This window comes from Anolis sagrei, chromosome 2 (assembly GCF_037176765.1).
Source record: "Anolis sagrei isolate rAnoSag1 chromosome 2, rAnoSag1.mat, whole genome shotgun sequence".
NCBI classification, from domain to species: Eukaryota; Metazoa; Chordata; class Lepidosauria; order Squamata; family Dactyloidae; genus Anolis; species Anolis sagrei.
In genome coordinates this window covers 297,025,259-297,043,649 of record NC_090022.1, presented here as the reverse complement: position 1 = coordinate 297,043,649, position 18,391 = coordinate 297,025,259, and the positions used below count along the sequence as shown (strand labels likewise).

The 18,391-nt window shown below is 43.5% G+C and overlaps 1 protein-coding gene across 4 annotated transcripts in view; it reads left to right on the top strand.

Annotated features, from left to right (window-relative positions):
• Window positions 1-17,799, top strand: part of KIAA1328 (KIAA1328 ortholog) — a 311,883-nt gene extending 294,084 nt beyond the window's left edge. For all 4 annotated transcript variants that reach the window (XM_060761184.2, XM_067464675.1, XM_067464674.1 and 1 more), the window contains one exon: window positions 13,703-17,799. In XM_060761184.2, the coding sequence (XP_060617167.2) occupies window positions 13,703-13,904 (202 nt within the window). In that variant the 3' untranslated portion in view covers window positions 13,905-17,799. The remainder of the gene's footprint in view (window positions 1-13,702) is intronic.
• Window positions 17,800-18,391: the final 592 nt, after the last annotated feature.

The window sequence follows — 18,391 nt, the reverse complement described above, 5'->3', positions numbered from 1 at the left end:
TAGCAGACAGAACGCGGGCACATTTCAGCAGTATGTTTTCTTCCCCCTTATGTGCTGTCTTGGATCAATAGGGTGTGAAAAACATGCCTTGTCAGAAACGACCTTTGCACCGTTAGACCGACTCTCTTTCAGGCGATTTTCCAGCAGGATGGGTTCTGCATATACCTTGCATTGCCAAGACTTTTCTTTTTCTGTGTGTTTGTAACTAACTTCCCATCCCTGCCATGTGGGAGGTGAGATATGCGAGCTGCATTCTAATCTCCTTCTCCTCCATTTTGGTACAATGAGTGATTTTTTGAAGACCATTGTTGCACTCCAGGCCAGGAAAGCCCTTTGACTTTAAACACCACACAACTGAGTAAAATGCAAGCAGTTTATTGAAGATAATTCAAAGCAGTAGCAGTAAAAAGCAATCCACAAAATAGGTAAATCCAAGTAGGTGAAAAGATAGATAGGAACAAATAGTCCAGGAAATTAGTCCATCATAGTTCATGGAAATAAATACTGGAACTTCCAAGGCAATACCCCAAAACTTGAGCATGAATCAAACAAGGCACTTCAGCATGGAAATAACAAAGCAATTCAGCATGGAAATCACAAGGCACTTAACATTAACAACTTCAGATATGCAGATGACACCACTCTGATGGCCGAAAGCAAGGAGGAGTTGAGGAGCCTTCTAATCAAGGTGAAAGAAGAAAACACAAAAGCTGGGTTGCAGCTAAATATAAAAAAAACCAAGATTATGGCAACAAGAATGATTGACAACTGGAAAATAGAGGGAGAAAATGTGGAGGGCGTGTCAGACTTTGTATTTCTAGGTGCAAAGATTACTGCAGATGCAGACTGTGGCCAGGAAATCAGAAGACGCTTACTTCTTGGGAGGAGAGCAATGTCCAGTCTCAATAAAATAGTAAAGAGTAGAGACATCAGACTGGCAACAAAGATCCGCCTAGTCAAAGCCATGGTATTCCCCGTAGTAACCTACGGATGTGAGAGCTGGATCTTAGGGAAAGCTGAGCGAAGGAAGATAGATGCTTTTGAACTGTGGTGTTGGAGGAAAGTTCTGAGAGTGCCTTGGACTGCGAGAAGATCCAACCAGTCCATCCTCCAGGAAATAAAGCCCGACTGCTCACTGGAGGGAAGGATACTAGAGACAAAGTTGAAGTACTTTGGCCACATCATGAGGAGACAGGAAAGCCTAGAGAAGACAATTATGCTGGGGAAAGTGGAAGGCAAAAGGAAGAGGGGTCGACCAAGGGCAAGATGGATGGATGGCATCCTTGAAGTGACTGGACTGACCTTGAAGGAGCTGGGGGTGGTGACGGCTGACAGGGAGCTCTGGCATGGGCTGGTCCATGAGGTCACGAAGAGTCGGAGACGACTGAACGAATGAACAACAACAATGCAAAGCAAGGCTTCCAGGGACCTGAGACGACATCTTGACGCAGTTCCATTGTTGCTTCGTCTGACTACAGATTCTATACTTGGGACTTTTATCCCCTATTCTACTCTATATCCCAAGTGGCCAGGAACTGATTTCTTCTCAGTCTTGAATCTGCTATCAGTCTCTCCTGCAATCTGACAGAGAGCCTGGTTTGTTTTTCTTTGCTGACTGAAAGCACTTCTCCTATCTACTGGCTCATTAATTTCTGCAGCTGGCTCAGGTGCCGAGCTTTCCTCAGGCTCAAGGCCTTGGGAATTCTCTGGTGGCAATTCAGGCCCAGGGAACAGACCATCATCCCCAAACCCTTCAGCCGCATTCCCATCAGAATAGTCACTTTGAACGGGAATCCCATTGTCATTCTCTGCATCTGCAACCTCATCATTAGACACATGAACTTCATTGTCACTCCCAACATCCAGAGAATCCTGATCATTAGACACGATCACAGGCTGGACTCTCATAACCCACATGTGTCAAATGCAAGGCCCACAGGCCGAATCTGGCCCACCATGCCAATCTTACAAATGGCCCTTTGAAGGCAACCATAAGGCCGATGTGGCCCTTGATGAAAATGTGTTTGACACCTCTGTCATAACCTATGAGCAGCCCTACAGTTTATTAGGCCAAATATTCTCTTGCTTGAACACATGAAGCACTATTTACATGAGACAGTGTTTGGCAGCAGTTGCAGAGTCTATGAAACAGGGATTGAAGAACAATGGAGAAAGAACCAAGGTGAGGCAGCGTTGTTTCTTCTGTTGTACCTGGAAGACACCATACATTTGGTGAAGGGTCCAAATCATCCATCCATTTTTTGGGTTGCTATAATTTTTCCAGGCTGTATGGCCATATTCCAGAATAATGGTTCTGGAACATGGCCTTACAGCCCAGAAAACTCACAACAACCCAGTGATTCCAGCCTTGAAAGCCTTCGACAACATATTCGTTTTATGCACACATTTGGAGATGGGTAGGCAACCAATCTAGAGCATGAGATTCCTCCCATGAAAGTAATACACACTGTTCATTGACATCCTCTACTACACAGACTTTGACATACCTTTCTTTCCATTTGTTCCAGAAATTTTTCTTCTTTTCCTCACTGTGCTCCTAAACCGATAAGGTATTTCTCCCTTTTTCTCCAAGGTTGTAACATTACATCGTTACTTCATTGTATCTTCGGAAATTTTAATTTCACGCCCTGAAGACTTTGCTGTCTTTTGTACTTTCTTCTTATGACCATGTTAGGGTCGCATTCATTGTGGATTTGGATTTTTGAATTGCATTGTTTTGTTCTTTTCAGTTGTTAAGTCGTGTTTGCTTTGACACCTCTGTATGTCAGAGATGCAGAGCCCATACATTTAGTGAATTAAATCTGTTTTGAGCTGGTAGGTCAAAAGCTCACTTGTGAACACTTTGGCATCTAATCTTTGGAAAGTTAGAATGGAAAAGTTGGGTTGCTGATCAGTTTTCACATTGCTTGGAGTCTGCATCTTTCTCATCCCAACTTGGAGTTAGGCTTCCCTGTAATATTAATACAAACTGTTCATGAGTGAACCCTATTTGCAAAATCTCTCTGTGTGTTGTGGCTGCTCTTCACCATCAGGTTGATTAGGTTGGGAATGGTTCTGTTTTACTCTTCTCCAGTGGGACATGACAACTCTTGCTAGTGCTATTGAAGGGTCCACAGTTCACATTTTCCATCAAGAAAGAATAGCAATGGGAGATGATACTAGCAAGGAAGAGCATGGCCATCATCTCTTTCCTTTCCTTTACACTGACTACTTTGGGGAAGATGACCAACCAGCATAGCAACATTCAGTGGCCCAAATTCTGTCTTTAGTCCTAACTAGAGTAGAAATATCAAATCAGTGGGATTTCCCATCATGTTGACTCACTACTCAGCAGTTGATTGAACGGATCTACTCAATCTGGAACTAACCAACACCCTACCAGCCAATGATACCAGGTGTATTGCATACTAATTGTACGAATTTACTGGCCACCAAATTTTTATGTCCAGTGGAATCCTTAACCTACTTCACATGTCTATTTTTGATCTCTGTGTGATCAAACTGCCCACTCAATTTTTGAAGCCAGTTTTTAAACATGCACATGCATGCCACGACCCATGCTCTCTTAGACCTTTTCCAAAGAACCATCGCTATGCAGGTGTTATCTAGGTCAGCCCCATGCCACCGCAGGAATCAACAGCAAAAGTATCCTGGGCAGTTGGGCATCTGACCTATGTTCTTCCATCTAATTTCCAACTATACTTCAGAGTGGTTTCTAATTTCTTCCTTGCTTAGTCAGAATCTCCTTTCTTTTATTGGAATCTATTGGTTCAGGTCCTATCATCTGATCAGCAGAAAACAAGTTCAATCTACATTCCACATGACAGCTCTTCCAAAATTGAAATATGACTCTCATACCATCTCTCAGTATTCTTTCTAAGTAGTCTATCTCTTCCGTGGCAGCATTCAAGGGGGTGAGGTCCTGCATCCCTCAGAGCGTAGGTGGCCAGAGATGGCCAGCCTGGAGAATCACCTGCTTTGGAAAACAGACAGTTCTCTAAGTCAGGCTTCCCACAACACCTGGGCTGAAAGGACATTTAAGGAAGTTGTGCCTAGACTTGGTGAACTTGGACCTGGTGAACTTCTGCCCGCCTGCCCTCCACGTGACTTCATTACTGCCATTTTTCCCTAGCTCCAGGGCTTCCTATGCTGGCGTAGGTATGCCAGCACAATTTCCGAATAGGATCTCAGCCCTTGCTTTAGTAGAACATTTGAACAGACATCTTTGTTACTATCAATTTCGTTCAGAGGAGCAGATGTGACCCCAGAGAGTTCTGGGGATGGAAAAATGCCTGGAAGAGCGTGCTCATCCTGGCTCAACATACAAAGTAGGTCTGAGAGACTTACGGTGACGGTTTCAGTTTCAACATTTTTTCCACCACAGAAAAGGGGTCAGAATCAATGATTTGGCACATACAAGAAGTTTACCAATCTCTTGGAATCAAAGGGACACCTACCATACGAACTATGCAAAGATTTCCAGATTAGCAGTTGTGTAGAACCTGCCTCATTCAATGGCCCCCAGATCCCTTGGTTTCTATGAGATCCTGAACTTCTATCACCCATCAATCACACCATCATTTAAGCTGCCTGTTGACTTACATTCTCTGCAGCATGCAAACTACACAGCCGGCCATCCAAGCACCGCGTCCCCTGCTTCTGTTCAAATAACTCATTAAAGACGGAGTGCTCGGGGAGTATTTAATATGAGTACCTGTGTGTGAGAGTGTGCAGCGCACACGTGTGTTGCCTCAGATCTGAAACTGAAAACTGCTCTGTTGAATTATTGATGCTGAATGCACATTCAGTAATGTAGCCAGGTAAACTAGAATGAATGCCTGTCTGGAGGTGCCCAGAGCTCCCTGAAGTGCATGCTAATAAACAGAAAGATAAGCTAGCATCAACACAAGTCTTGGAAGAATTACAAAGCTAGCATTGTTTATTTTTATTTTATTTTCCCCACCAAATGTGTAGAGTTTATGCTCTAGATTCTCATTACCCCATCAAATTGCATCTTGGCTTCTTACAGAGTCCCCGCATTGATGAGGGCCTGGATGAATAGACTGTGGTCAATATGAACTTCACTCCTGCTAAAATTCAAAGACAGCGCTGTGTTCGTCCAGAATATCAGTATGCAAAGGGACCTTGTAACACCTCTGAGACTAACTGAGAGAACAAAGTGGAGAGCATAAGCTTTTGAGGACTAAATCTACTTCCTCAGATGCATCTGCATTCCTCGGTAATCAGTTCAACCTTTCATAAGGGGAAGTGTTGGTCTTTGACTATGTTGGTCTCCAGCCACAGAGTTGTCCATCTCTTTTTTGAATTGTGGTACCCAGAAGTGGATACATTATTCTAGATTAGGTCCAACCAAAGCAGAAGAGAATGGGACTGTTTCTTCCCTAAATCTAAATACGATACTCCTCACATAAAAATAAAATAATAATAATAAAAAAACAGTTAGTCATAAAGGTGATAACAAATTCCGTTTTCCTCTCCTCCCCTTCCTCCTTTTTTGTTTCATCCAAGGTCTTCCCAACACCCCTTCTCCATTTATCACGTTGGAAGCATTTGCCCTGTGACACCGTGGCTTGCTTGGGTTCACAAGAGTGCGACACTATTATCTAAGTCGCCCTTTTCCTTCCCGGCTGTCGCTAAGCCTGTGAAGGGCTGTTGTCTCCAATGGCATCATTACAAGGTTCAGTTTGATTGCTGCTGACCCCACCAGCAGTGAGCCACAAGCCGGGTTTTACAGGGAGCAGTGATCTATGGGGTTCCAGCAGAGCCACAGATTAAAATTGGGCATCGTTTCTTTTGTTTGTTTCTGGTTCTGTCTGTCTGGCTGCAAAAGAAGGAGGTACTTGTTTGGACCTTGAAAAGTGTGACATTGCAGGGTTGCATGTTCCTGTCTCTACTCTGGGAGTTAAGAGGCTGTGAATTCAATTTTTGGCATTGAGATAGTAGAGGAAGGAATAATAAATGAGCAATTTGTCATTTATTATTCCTTCCTCTTGAATTTGAATGTGCTTGGTGGGAGGAGGGTAACGTTGGACTGGGAAGGGCAGATTTATCAGAAAAATTAAAAGATTCCTATTTTCCAACATGATGTCTGGGAGAAGAACAGCAGCTGCCTCCTGCTTTTAATTTGGGGAGTTTAGAGATACATATTTAGTATGTAGGATGGTCCAAATGTGATCGACAATCTTATTTATGGACAAGGAAACACTTGTTCACTTTCTCTTTCTGTGGTGCTATTATTATTTCTGCCTGTACCTCCCCCTAACAAGCTTTATTTGGCACAGATTTTTGTGGCTTACAGCTCACGTCATCACACATCCATCAGAAGGCATCTCTGAAGGATAGAATTCCATCAAAAACTTTATGGAAGAGGTTCGGCTAGCACTTTTTCCTTTTCTTTTTCCTCAAATTTTCAGTCTTCCTTTTCTGTTGGATAGTCACAAATTCCCCTCCCAACAGCAAGGGTTGTTCCTTTTTCCCTCGGCCCCCAATCAAGCGCAGATACCTCCTTTTGAACAAACCTCTGAGGATACTTGCCACAGATGCAGGTGAAACGTCAGGAGGGAATGCTACAGGAATATGGCCATACAGCTCAAAAAACTCATAACAACCCAGTGATTCCAGCCATAAAAGCCTTTGACAACACCTCCTTTTTTTATTTGCCGTGCCTCTCAAAATGGTGAAAGGACATTGCATCACTCTATTGCCATTTTGAAAGAGACTGGAAACGAAACATTGATGTATTTTGGGGCAGTGGTGGGTTCTGAGATACTTGTAAGAATGAGCTAGGGGTGTTTTTCTGTGTTTTCCTGTCCTGGGGCAGTGGCTTCCTATGAGTTGAGGTCAAAAACCTGCACAGAAATGGTGCCAAAGTGTTATTGAAATAAGAATTTGAGGCTTTGGGGGTCACAAAAGTGGGGTTTGTGAAAAGTGGCTTTGTGAAACTCACAGTGTGCAGTTTGCCCACCCCAGTCCTAGAACTGGAACACAAATGCACTCCTTCTACGAGAACTATGCTTGAGACTGCAAGAGTTCAATAAGTCATGGGCATAATTTGGAACTGGTTTTGACTGATGCAATTTCGTTTACATTTGGTAATGTCATCCATTCAAGAAATGGCACTTAATCTCCATGGCTCTGTTAAGTCTTACAGGAATGACTTTCCCAGCCAACAAGTGGATTCAACCTTTGTGTCACATTAAAGACTTGTTCTGGAGGCCATTGCAGTTGAGGGGCGGGGTGAAAAGTGCAGGATGGACATAAAATGGAAACGCGGTGGCACCTGAATTGGTGGCTTTGTGGAACTTGTATGATAGCAAGAAGTTAGAAACATAGAATCATAGAGTTAAATGCAGTCCAACCCTCTGCCAGGAAGCATGATAATCATATTCAAAGCATCCTCGACAGATGGCCATCCGGCTTCTGTTTAAAAGTCTCCAAAGAAGAAGCCTCCACCACACTCTGGGGCAGAGAGTTCCACTGCTGAACAACTCTCACAGTTAGGAAGTTCTTCCTCATGTTCAGGTGGAATCTCCTTTCTTTCCTGTACAGTGTGTGTGTGTGTGTGGGGGGGGGGGGGGGTATTTAGTCAGATACCAATTGTACAAGTTATCCCACTTAAAAAGATGAGAGAGGCCTGTAATTGACATCATAGGTAGACCTCAACTATGATAGACAACATGAGAAAACATGGGTTTCCAAAGGTGCCATTGCTACAGGTAATGGGGACAGGGGAGCCTGTCTGTGAGACCCAGAGGACAGTGGAGCCTGTCTGCGAGACCGGGAAATCTTGCTTGTTTGTAGGTGACCAAATACTTATTTTTCACCATAATTTGCAAATAAATTCATTAAAAATCAGACAATGTGATTTTCTGGATGTGTTTTCTCATGTTGTCTCTCATAGTTGAGGTCTACGTATGAAGTCAATTACAATCCACTCTCATCTTTTTAAGTGGGATAACTTGTACAATTGGTATATGACTAAATATTTTTCCCCCACTGTAGTTTGAAGCCTTTGTTCCATGTCCTAGTCTCCGGGGAAGTCAGGAATTTCAGTCAGGAAGTTCTTCCTAATGTTCAGGTGGAATCTCCTTCCTTGCTTGTAGTTTGAAGCCATTGCTCCTTTGCATCCTAGTCTCCAGGGCAGCAGGAAGCAAGCTTGCTCCTTCCTCCCATTGACTTCCCCTTACATATTTATACATGGCCCTCATCATGTCTTCTCTCAGCCTTCTCTTCTGAAGGCTAAACATGCCCAGCTCTTTAAGCTGCTCCTCATAGGACTTGTTCTCCAGACCCTTGATCATTTGAGTCATCCTCCTCTGGACACATCCCAGAGGGATGCCATGTCACTATGCCGCTGAATATGGTGGGACTTGAGCATCCATGGATTTTGGTCTTTTATGGGCAGTCCTGGAACCAAACCCAGCAGATACCGAGGACCCACCATCGAAGGGATGCTGGTTTCCCCAAGAAGCACAGCTTGGCCTTTCCCTCTACCAGGCTTCCCGCATCGGGATGCCTGTTCCTTTGAAACGCTCTTGTTGATTTAAACATGCGAGTGGAGGCAGCGCCTTGGCTTCCTGCTCTGTAAAACCAGCACATGCTACCATAAGTATTTTATTATCTGTAATTAATGTTTGTAAAGTACTTGGGAGCTGAAGGTGTGTTAGAAGTACAAAGCAGTATTATATCAGTCAGGAAGCCCGCTTGAATCCAAAGGCAATTCGTGTACTACTAATAAATCACTCGGAGGTTTATTTTTATGTTTCTGCTCAAATTTCTGACATAAACCTTTTTATTTCATTGGGAACATGCGCTTAAATAAAAGCAAACCTCTACAGTTACTAATCTCCGATGCCATATTGCGCAAACGCTTTGTTGAAATGCCATCACCTTTTCAGGGAACCAGGGCTGTGTGTTTTCTAGACATTTATGGTGGAAGAATAAATTTTCAGAGACTGTAAATGAAAAGATATCGCTGAACATGATGATCAAATAATATCTGACACTGCTTGTTTAAGGAAATATTCATATATCTTACTGCCGGAGCATTTATGACTCCAATAAATCTCATTATTATTTTTTTCTCCTAGTGGTAGAGTTCTTCCTTACTCCACCAAAGTAAGGAAGTTGTGCCATTTTCTGCACAGCGGAGCAAAAATAATTTTATTATTTCAGCCAGGTGGTGCAAAACCAAAAACCGAAAAAATGAAACGCAACAAAATGTGGCTTGAAAGTCTTGTCGTGTTGTCTTTTTTAAGCAGCATGTATCATGTTGACAGTCAGTGATGGAAATGCATATGAAAAATAGTGTCATGTTTCACAAATGTCTGTCTCTTCAGTGTGGGGGACTAAAGAAATTTCAAGTAAATCTACAAACATCTTGTTTCACCTTCTTAATTTTCAAACTGTAGAGTTGTAAGAGACCTCATAGACAGACGATTGAGTCCAGCCTCCAATGCTCAGTGTAGGATCTCCAGCTAGTGCATCCTCAGCAGGCAGCTATCCAGCCACCACTCTTGGTAAATGGTTCCATTGTTGAACCGCTCTTCCCATTAAGAAGTTCATAATAATGTTCAAATAAATATACCATTCTGTATCTTAAAATCTTTAGACTTGACCCTGCCTTTTGGGGTAACAGAGACCAAACTTGCCCTTGAGAGAACCTTACGCTTCTCTCCTTTTTCCATATGTGTTGCTCATCAAAACTCTCATCTTCGTTGTCCTTCTCTGAACTAGCTCCAACCATCATCATCCTGTACCTATTTCTCTGATATTTTTCAGAGCATGGAAGGGAGCTATGTCAGGCACACAACAGTAACAATGTTGGTGGTCAACGTTGGCTCAACATTGACCAACGTTGGTGGTCAATGTTGGCTCACAAGAGGATCCTGGAGGGGCTAACCCACTCTTTCTTGTTACTGTTGTGTGCCTTGGAGCCATCTCCTACTCATAACAACTACTCATAACAAGAACTTATCACAGGGTTTTTTTGGCAAGATCTGTTCAGCAGAGATTGACCATTACCTTCCTCCAGCGCTGAAATAGTGTAACTTGCCCAAAGACATCCATTTGGGTTCATGCCCAGGTGGTAATTCAAACCCTAGTCTCTAGGGTCACAGCCCAATGCTGAAACCACCAGCTCACAAATCCACACATTAAACCACCTGGAAGAAATGCCCCCAAATGTCTCCCCAGGTCCCTGTGGTGGCATTGGGTGCATGCTGACCAAATTTCTGGGACCATTTTAGACCCAGAAAGGGTTCTGAATAAAAACAAGGGACTTAGAAGTTCATTATGGGTAATGGTCTGTTGGATAATAAAGGCCTCCCCTAGGCCCACAAAAGGTGGGGGAGGAGGACAGCCTGGGAGGTCAGAAATGTGCCCGATTCACTTAGTCCAAACTTCCTAGGTAAGTAAATGAAGAGGAATAATCTCATTTCACCCCTTTCCAAACTGGTGTGTGTTTAAATGGCAAGCTTTGAGCAACTGTGGGTGGTGTCTAACGCATAATATCATGGGGGACCATCCCTAAGTCTCAAGTATTATCCCGGAGACCTCAGGGCCTGAACCAGCACATCTGTGCCTCTTCCTCTATTTCATTTCAGGGAAGATCCATTTTGTTGACAGTTTCCCTTTAAATGTTTTCGGAGGAATAAATGTGGAGGAAATTGGCGTTGAAGGTTCCAGCCCTTGGTAGCTCAGCTCGGTTGCCTGCAGCCAAATGCTGTCTGATGGCACCGCGACAAGGCAGGACAAACTGTATTAGCAGGGGATTAACCACTAAATAGCCGAGAGGAGCGCTCTCCCCATCAGATAAGGCTGTTTGAGCACCGGGAGTTGGCTTTCTTGCATATAGAGCCCCGGTGTCAAATAGACTGATTTCCAATGCCTTGGTCTTTTAAATAATCTTTGCTATATTTGCTGCTCTTGTAATCTAGCAAATCATTTAATTTTCCCTGATAGCGGAAAGGCTGTAAAAGCTAGATAAACTTACAGCAGAAATTAACTCTGAGATGCTTTTCGGCCGAAACACTGGGAACGGCTTGTTTCCTTGGCCCGCTCTCGACTTTTCTCCCCCTTCTAATGGGAAAGATGGCATCCAAAGAAACAGGCTTGTGCTTCAGAAAATTATGGAACAAGTTGATGCTGCCTCTGCTACATTCTCTGAGTTTTGACTGTATAATATATCAGTCTAAAAATGGGATGGTCATTACCGCCAGGAATGATGAAACGAAATATCTTACAATGTGTGACCCAAGTAAAATTATTGGCCACAGTGAACATCCATCGTGATTAGCTTTCATGGAAAAAATGTCCCTTCAACTTTCTTATATTGAGGTAGACAAAATGTGAGCATGTACCGCATGGGGTCTTTGGGAAACCTACATACAGCCCCTAAAGATCCTCAGATGCTTCCCGGTCCCCATTATCAGCGAGAGGGGGGTTGCCTGATAACTGTTCCAAAGCTGACAAAAACTACCTGAAAATGTGGTGGATTGTTTCTATCAACACTACCCAACCCAAGGGGAAGTGTACTGTCATGGCGAAATATGAGCCATGCATCTCCCATGGAGAAGATGCTGAAATTGTGTGAGAAACCTGTATCTCAAACCACACATGGCTGTGCCTGTGGATGACAGGGATCCCAAAGTCAACCTGTGGTACGTTTGAAGTCATTTGGAAGCCTTCTGTTGTTAATGTTACCCATGAAAGCATTGTTCAAGCATTTTTTCCCTAGGGAAAAATGTATTATGAATATCATGAGCATTTTGTAGAGTGGAGTATGCCTGGCGTGACTGGCTGTGAGATAGATGTGTGTTCCTTCCTGACGAGCTCAGGATGGAAAAGAGAAGGAGCAATGAGGAAAGAGCTGATCTGTCATGTATGCTTTGAGTAGATTATTCAATGAAAAGTGGGGCAAAACAGGTGAGGTGTGTGTATGTGGGAGTTCTGCTTTGGATTAGGATCATGAAAGGGGGGCAGGAATACCAACATGTGGGAACCCTATTTTGCATCTTCTGAAGTTCTCCTAAAACCAGCCATGGTGACAGATGTTTTGGTTAAATATGGTTTTGATCCTTGGGTTTGAGCATGCTCTTGAAGAGTGTCCTTGAAGAACGTTCAGAAGCTTCATCTACTCCATCTGAGATTCCATTTGAACATGAGGAAGAACTTCCTGACTGTGAGAGCCGTTCAGCAGTGGAACTCTCTGCCCCGGAGTGTGGTGGAGGTTCCTTCTTTGGAAGCTTTTAAACAGAGGCTGGATGGCCATCTGTCAGGGGTGATTTGAATGCAATATTCCTGCTTCTTGGCAGGGGGTTGGACTAGATGGCCCATGAGGTCTCTTCCAACTCTTTGATTCTATGATTCTACTCCAAAGCTGCAGCCAGTTTGTTCAACTGCATTTGGATTGTTAATGTGGCTAGTTACATGAAGCATACAATTCTCGTGTTGCAGCTCTCTTGTTGCAAGAGCTCCACCGGCTGCTGGTCAGTTTGTGAGCCCCATTCAAAGTTATGACTCTGACCTACAATGTCCTATACTGCATAGGTCTAGGCTGGCAAACCATATCTTCCTATTATTCGCTTACTGGACTCCTGTGATCTTTGGACAGAACTTTTCTCTCCATCCTTCCATCCACAGAATCTTGCTTTGTAAGAACAAAGGAAAAGGCCCTCTTCTTTGTTGCTCCCAAACTCCCTTCCCAGAGAGGCTACAGAGCTTTTAATGGTGTGCTGTTTCCATCTTAAAGACTTTATGCGTTTTCTTTAAATGCCTTTTATTCTAGGACTCACCTAATTAATTTTTGAATAACCTTTCAGTGTTTTTCCTCACGCCTTTTGTATGTTCTTTTACCAAAAACAATGACATTGATTCCACAGAATGTGGCATCAAAACAACCTCATTCCATAAGCCAACATCATCTTTGGAACATCATTCCATACATCAACTTGAATTACTACCAGCAAGCAAGAATCCAAAGAATTATAGATATAATTGATAACCGAAAGCACCATTGAGTGAAATTATCAACTGTGCATGTCAATCTTGTATTTCAAACATCGTCTATTTAATGTATTGTCGAAGGCTTTCATGGCTGGAATCACTGGGTTGTTGTAGGTTTTTTCGGGCTATATGGCCATGTTCTAGAGACATTCTCTCCTGACGTTTCACCTGCATCTATGGCAAGCATCCTCAGAGGATGCTTGCCATAGATGCAGGCGAAACGTCAGGAGAGAATGCCTCTAGAACATGGCCATATAGCCTGAAAAAACCTACAACAACCCATTGTCTATTTATCCATTAGAGATAGATACCATTTTTTTCCAGCTAACTATCGATGGGTAGAAGTGAGCTTATTTTCCCAGCGCTGTGTCAGTTCTAACCTGAATGGCAAAGAAAGTTATGCAATTAAGTCTTTGATTTAATGTTTCACTTCCATTCAAGCGTAAGGAACAATTTTGCACAGGTGGAATGGTTTTCAGTTTGCTTATTGTAGTAGAAATTATTTTCCTATGTGGATCTAGGGTGCATCGACAGGAGGCAAGGGCAAACTACTGGCTGTTAGGAATTGAAGTCCTAAATACACCTGGAGGGCCAAAGTTGGCCCATGCCTGCACTATGGGGTGTTTGATGGAATTGTTCCTCTCTTTTCTCCCAGGTATGAGACTTCCTTGCTGGACCTGGTGGATGCAATGAGCCCGGGGCTTCCGTACAGCGAGAGCCGCAGCCACAGCAAGGGGTTCGTGCCGGAAAATGGGGCCCGGAGGAGACCGGGTTGGAACCGGAGCCCCTCCAACACCAAGCATAGGACGGCGGAGCTGGAAGAAAGCCGGATTCTGGAGGAAATCTTTTTCATTTGATGGGCCTGACGCTTGCCGCTTTCTCTCTCTAGATCTGTGGACTCTCCTTTCTAACGTGGGCGTGTTTACATGTCAAAATATTGATTTTAAATTATTTGATTGACGAATAATTGTCTCCGCTCTCCCCTTTAGAAAACTAACACGGTAGCTTCCCTCTCCCAACTTCCAAATCATGTTACCCAAGCCTCTTTTCGGGCAAGTCGAGCCGAACGTTCCTCGAACAATTTTGGGCTTATTTCCGCACTGTAAAAAGAAAATGTAGAGAAGAAAAAAATATCCATTCCTTTGTGAAAAAAGGATTAATATTACATGACTCTTTGGGAGGGGGGCGTTTTTTTTTAGCTGTACAAACCAGTTTTCCAAAGCTTCATCTCTCACTAATGCACTCACACACAAAAGGACCTTCCATCTCTATAATTTTCCTTTTCTAAAAAAGAGTGGCCTGTTAAAACTGAGCGTGCCATGTAGATGTACAGCTAATGCATTTCCGACGCGTTCCATCAAGTTCTGTGTTTGTAGCATTTGGGTGGGTTTTTTAGGCAGAAAGCTTGCCACTCCTCTTAACACTAATAGATAGTTTTCCACTTAATGAATCTCTGACAAAAGGTGGCTCTTAAAAGGAAAAAGTAAATCAAGGCGGTGTAGGAAGAGAACATGGACCAAGGTGGCACTTCGGTGGTGTGACAACATCAGGCATCTTCACAATCTGAGCGGATGGATTTTCCCTCCTCTTCCATTCTCTGGAGGTATCAGATGAGGTCATTTCTCTGAGTGTTTTCTGTGCCTGAGCCTTTGCGGGACACTCTCCCCACTCTTTAGTGTTGTAAATAAAGAGCAATCGGTAATTATCTCTCCCCCCCCCCCCCCCATTCCCTGCTTGAAATGCATGTCCCTCCTTCTGCCTTAAAATGATTCATGCTGGATCGGTTTTAAAAGAAGCTCTCCCCCCGCCCCCCTCCTTCCACTGCATGCTTGGTTATTTAGAGAAATGTGCTATTGGCTTTTAAAAAATGATCCTGCAAGTCACAGGATAAACATTCAGATTATGGCATAATGTGGCCTCCCTCTCTTGGGATCAGAACCTTGAATTAGGAGAAACACAACCCTAAATTTCCCCTCTTGCACAAACGCAGGAGGATTCATCTCCCTTCTGGGTGGGCTTCTAGGAACAGAAGACCAGCACTCACCTATGGTTTTAGCCTCCCAGTCTGTTTGGGCACCATCCACCCAAAAAGAAGCACATCGGATGAATGGGGTTGATAGTTGTTTTAGCGAGGACATGGTGGGTACATCCTTCTTTGGTTTACACCAGGAGTGGAGCAAGAACTTGTCACTTGGAGGAAATCCAACTCATATACTCCATGTAACCCCACCTTCTCAGCCCCCCCCCCTCTCCAAATCCTCCTCGGCCCTCCATTTTAATTTGTGGTGCATTTGGGGGTGATTTTTGCCCCAGAGCTACATCCAAGTCCCTTTCCCAAACAATCTATGATTCTATAACCTCCAAAACACAAATTCCAGGCAAATCCTCTAGATCAGGGATTCCCAACCTTTGGTCCTCCAGTTGTTTTGGACTTCAGGTCCCACAATTCATAGCAGATGGTAAACTGACTGGAATTTTTGAAGTCCAAAACAACTGGAGGACCTAAAGGTTGAGAACCACGGTTCTAGGTAATTATTTTCTCAACTATCTCAGTTAAAATGGTGGCCAGAAGTGACATGATGTCACCCTTTTGGCCACAATGCAAACAGAAAATGAGGGAAAAATTGCACACCATTGGGAGGTTTCTATGTTCCATAGCGTTGAGATAGGAATTATATCCTAGTCCCCGCATAATCACCCACCTTTATACTTAAGGAGCCTTCTTCAGAGCTTCTGGGAGGAGTAAGATATTTTCCCAGCTCTTGCCTTTGTGCTTTATTTTCTCTACAGCCTACCGGAAGTCAGAAGTGAGTTTGGATTGCTAAAATAAAACGATGTCCCCCTTGTACATTATGGAATCATAGTAGAAAATGATGAACTCTTAGAAGTGTAGGCTTTGGATCTGTTCCATACAGGGGCGGTGGATAGCTCCCATATCATTGGGGTGATGAGTTCATGGTGATTTTAGTTTGGTTTCTGAAGCTACAGAAGGTGACAAACCCTGTCGGGGTTCAGATAACTCAGTTCAAACCATTTCACCACCTCAAATGGTTCAGCACTCCTTAAAGTTCAGACTAAAATCCAGAGCAGATTCACTGCCCTCCTCCCAAAATGGAAGCTATCCCTTGCCCCTGGTTCCATCTTATTTGATCTGCTGAGCCCTTGAATTTTGTCCATTTCAGTCCCCTCTCTATCCTTGTTTCTGATGTTTTTCCATCACCAATGTCTCTTTTTTTCATTCGCCGGCATTGTATTGCCCTGAGCTGGTTAAGAGGATGGTTTATTCCATGTTTCTCCCATTTAGACATTGGAATTACAGAACAAGTAAGATCTAAATTCCACATTTTAGGTAGTTTCACTGCAGGGGACTATTATATAGTTTGCCTTTGATTTCTGCTCTTCGTCTGGTTGTCATTCCGCTTGCCTTTTTCAAGACACAGTTTCCAACTTTAAGAAAGGTGCCTTTGGATTGACATTCCAGAGCGCTAGACTGGGGTGATTTTCCACCTCCAGTTCTTCATCGGTGCCAATATTTAACCTCTTTTAATATTAAATGTAGGACTTTATAATGATGATGATAATAATAATAATGCTGTTGATGAACAGGTTGGATTCACACTGTTGCTTTTCATGTCAAGTTGCACCTTGGCCATCAATGTCTTTGGAAAGAAGTGTTGTCAGAGGTGTAAACTGTACCCATGAGGGTTCGAATTCATCCATAGGAAGGCCCTGTCGCTGAGGCACTTTTGTGTAATAAAGGTAATAAACATGATAGCAGTGGGCTGATTGCAAGCATTCCAGCATCAATTTTGAGAAGTTGACAATGTTATTGAATAAACCAGTTGTCCTTTTGGTAATTATATATGTTGATTAATGTGAGTGAAATGAAGAATGTATCCAGACACATGTTCGCAGCGTTGACCATGAATTCTGTACATTGTTTGGCAATTATGGGAAAGGACCAAAGGATCCATCGTGGCTGGATAATATTTTGTCAATGTGTTACACATTTTCTGACATAATTGGGATTACAGATTCAGTATGTTCTTTCAAAACTGTTTTATGTGTGCATATTTCGTGAACAGGCACCCCGGCTTTTGAAACTCACAATTACCCATTGGCGCACATGTCTTTCCAAAAACCAACATGCCATTCTTCCCATTTAGCCCGCTTTGCTGTTATTACTGATAGAGTTGTGTAAACGGCATCGTTTGGGCAACACGAGTGGTAAGTGGGTAGTGTTATCACATAGTTGAAACTGAAATAAATATAAATCCTTGGAGCAAGAGCCAGGGAAAGAGATAACAAATTGATCAAGATCAACAGTGGTAGATACCTAGAAATCATTGCCTACGGAGACAGAAGAGAATCAAATCTTAAAGTAGCCACAGAGGTCGGCTGCCGCTGTCTGCTTAAATTTGGGACGAAAGGGGGAGTGACGCCATGTCTATTTCTGGATGGGTCCGGAGTGGCCATGAATCTTGTTCCTCGTACCAAATTTCTTTTTGGGCCTTGGATTCTGGTTCTTCCTCTGGGCCGGTTGGTGCCTCGCCTTGTGGTTGCTCTCGTCTCCTGTCTCCAACATGCACTTTGTGAACAATGGATCTGTAAAACAATCACACACTTCCTCCGCCTCTTCGTTGGATCCCTCTTGGTAAATCCTACCTGAGACTCGACTGAATCTTTTAACTCTACCTGTGTGATGTTTTAATTTAATAAATTATCAAGGTGGATTCTTCCCCCTCCCTTTTCCTTTCTGTCTGAGCTTTCTTTCTTGACGTTCTCTCTTTGCGGCGGACTTCAGACGGAATGTGAAGTTTGAAGGGAGAAAGCTTGTTCTCTGCTGCTCCAGAGACTAGAACACAATGGAGCAATGGATTCAAACTGTAGGAAGAGAGGTTCCATCGGAAGATTAGGAAGAGCTCCTTGATGGGGAGGGCAGTTTGACTGGGGAATAGGGTTTTTAGAATAGAATAGAATAGCTTTATTGTCCTTGTGCTATTGTATAATGAAATTAAAGCACACATCAGCACACACCACAAACAACACACCAATTCCTCCACACTCCAACCACACCTGGTGGTGCAATGGGTTAAACCAGTGGTTCCCAAGCTGTGGTCCATGGACCACCAGTGATCCTCAAGAACTAAAATATGGTGCACTACCTCACAGTTACTACACCATTTAAACAAGGGTGACGGGTCTCACCACCGCACATGCGCCATGGAGCCCAGGCTGGGCACGAGCTCGAGGTGGAGGGTAAGCAGCACCCAGTAGCGCCCAGATAGAGAGATTGATTGAGAGGGGGGGACATCTTCAAGAGGGAGGGCAGAGGGGGGACATA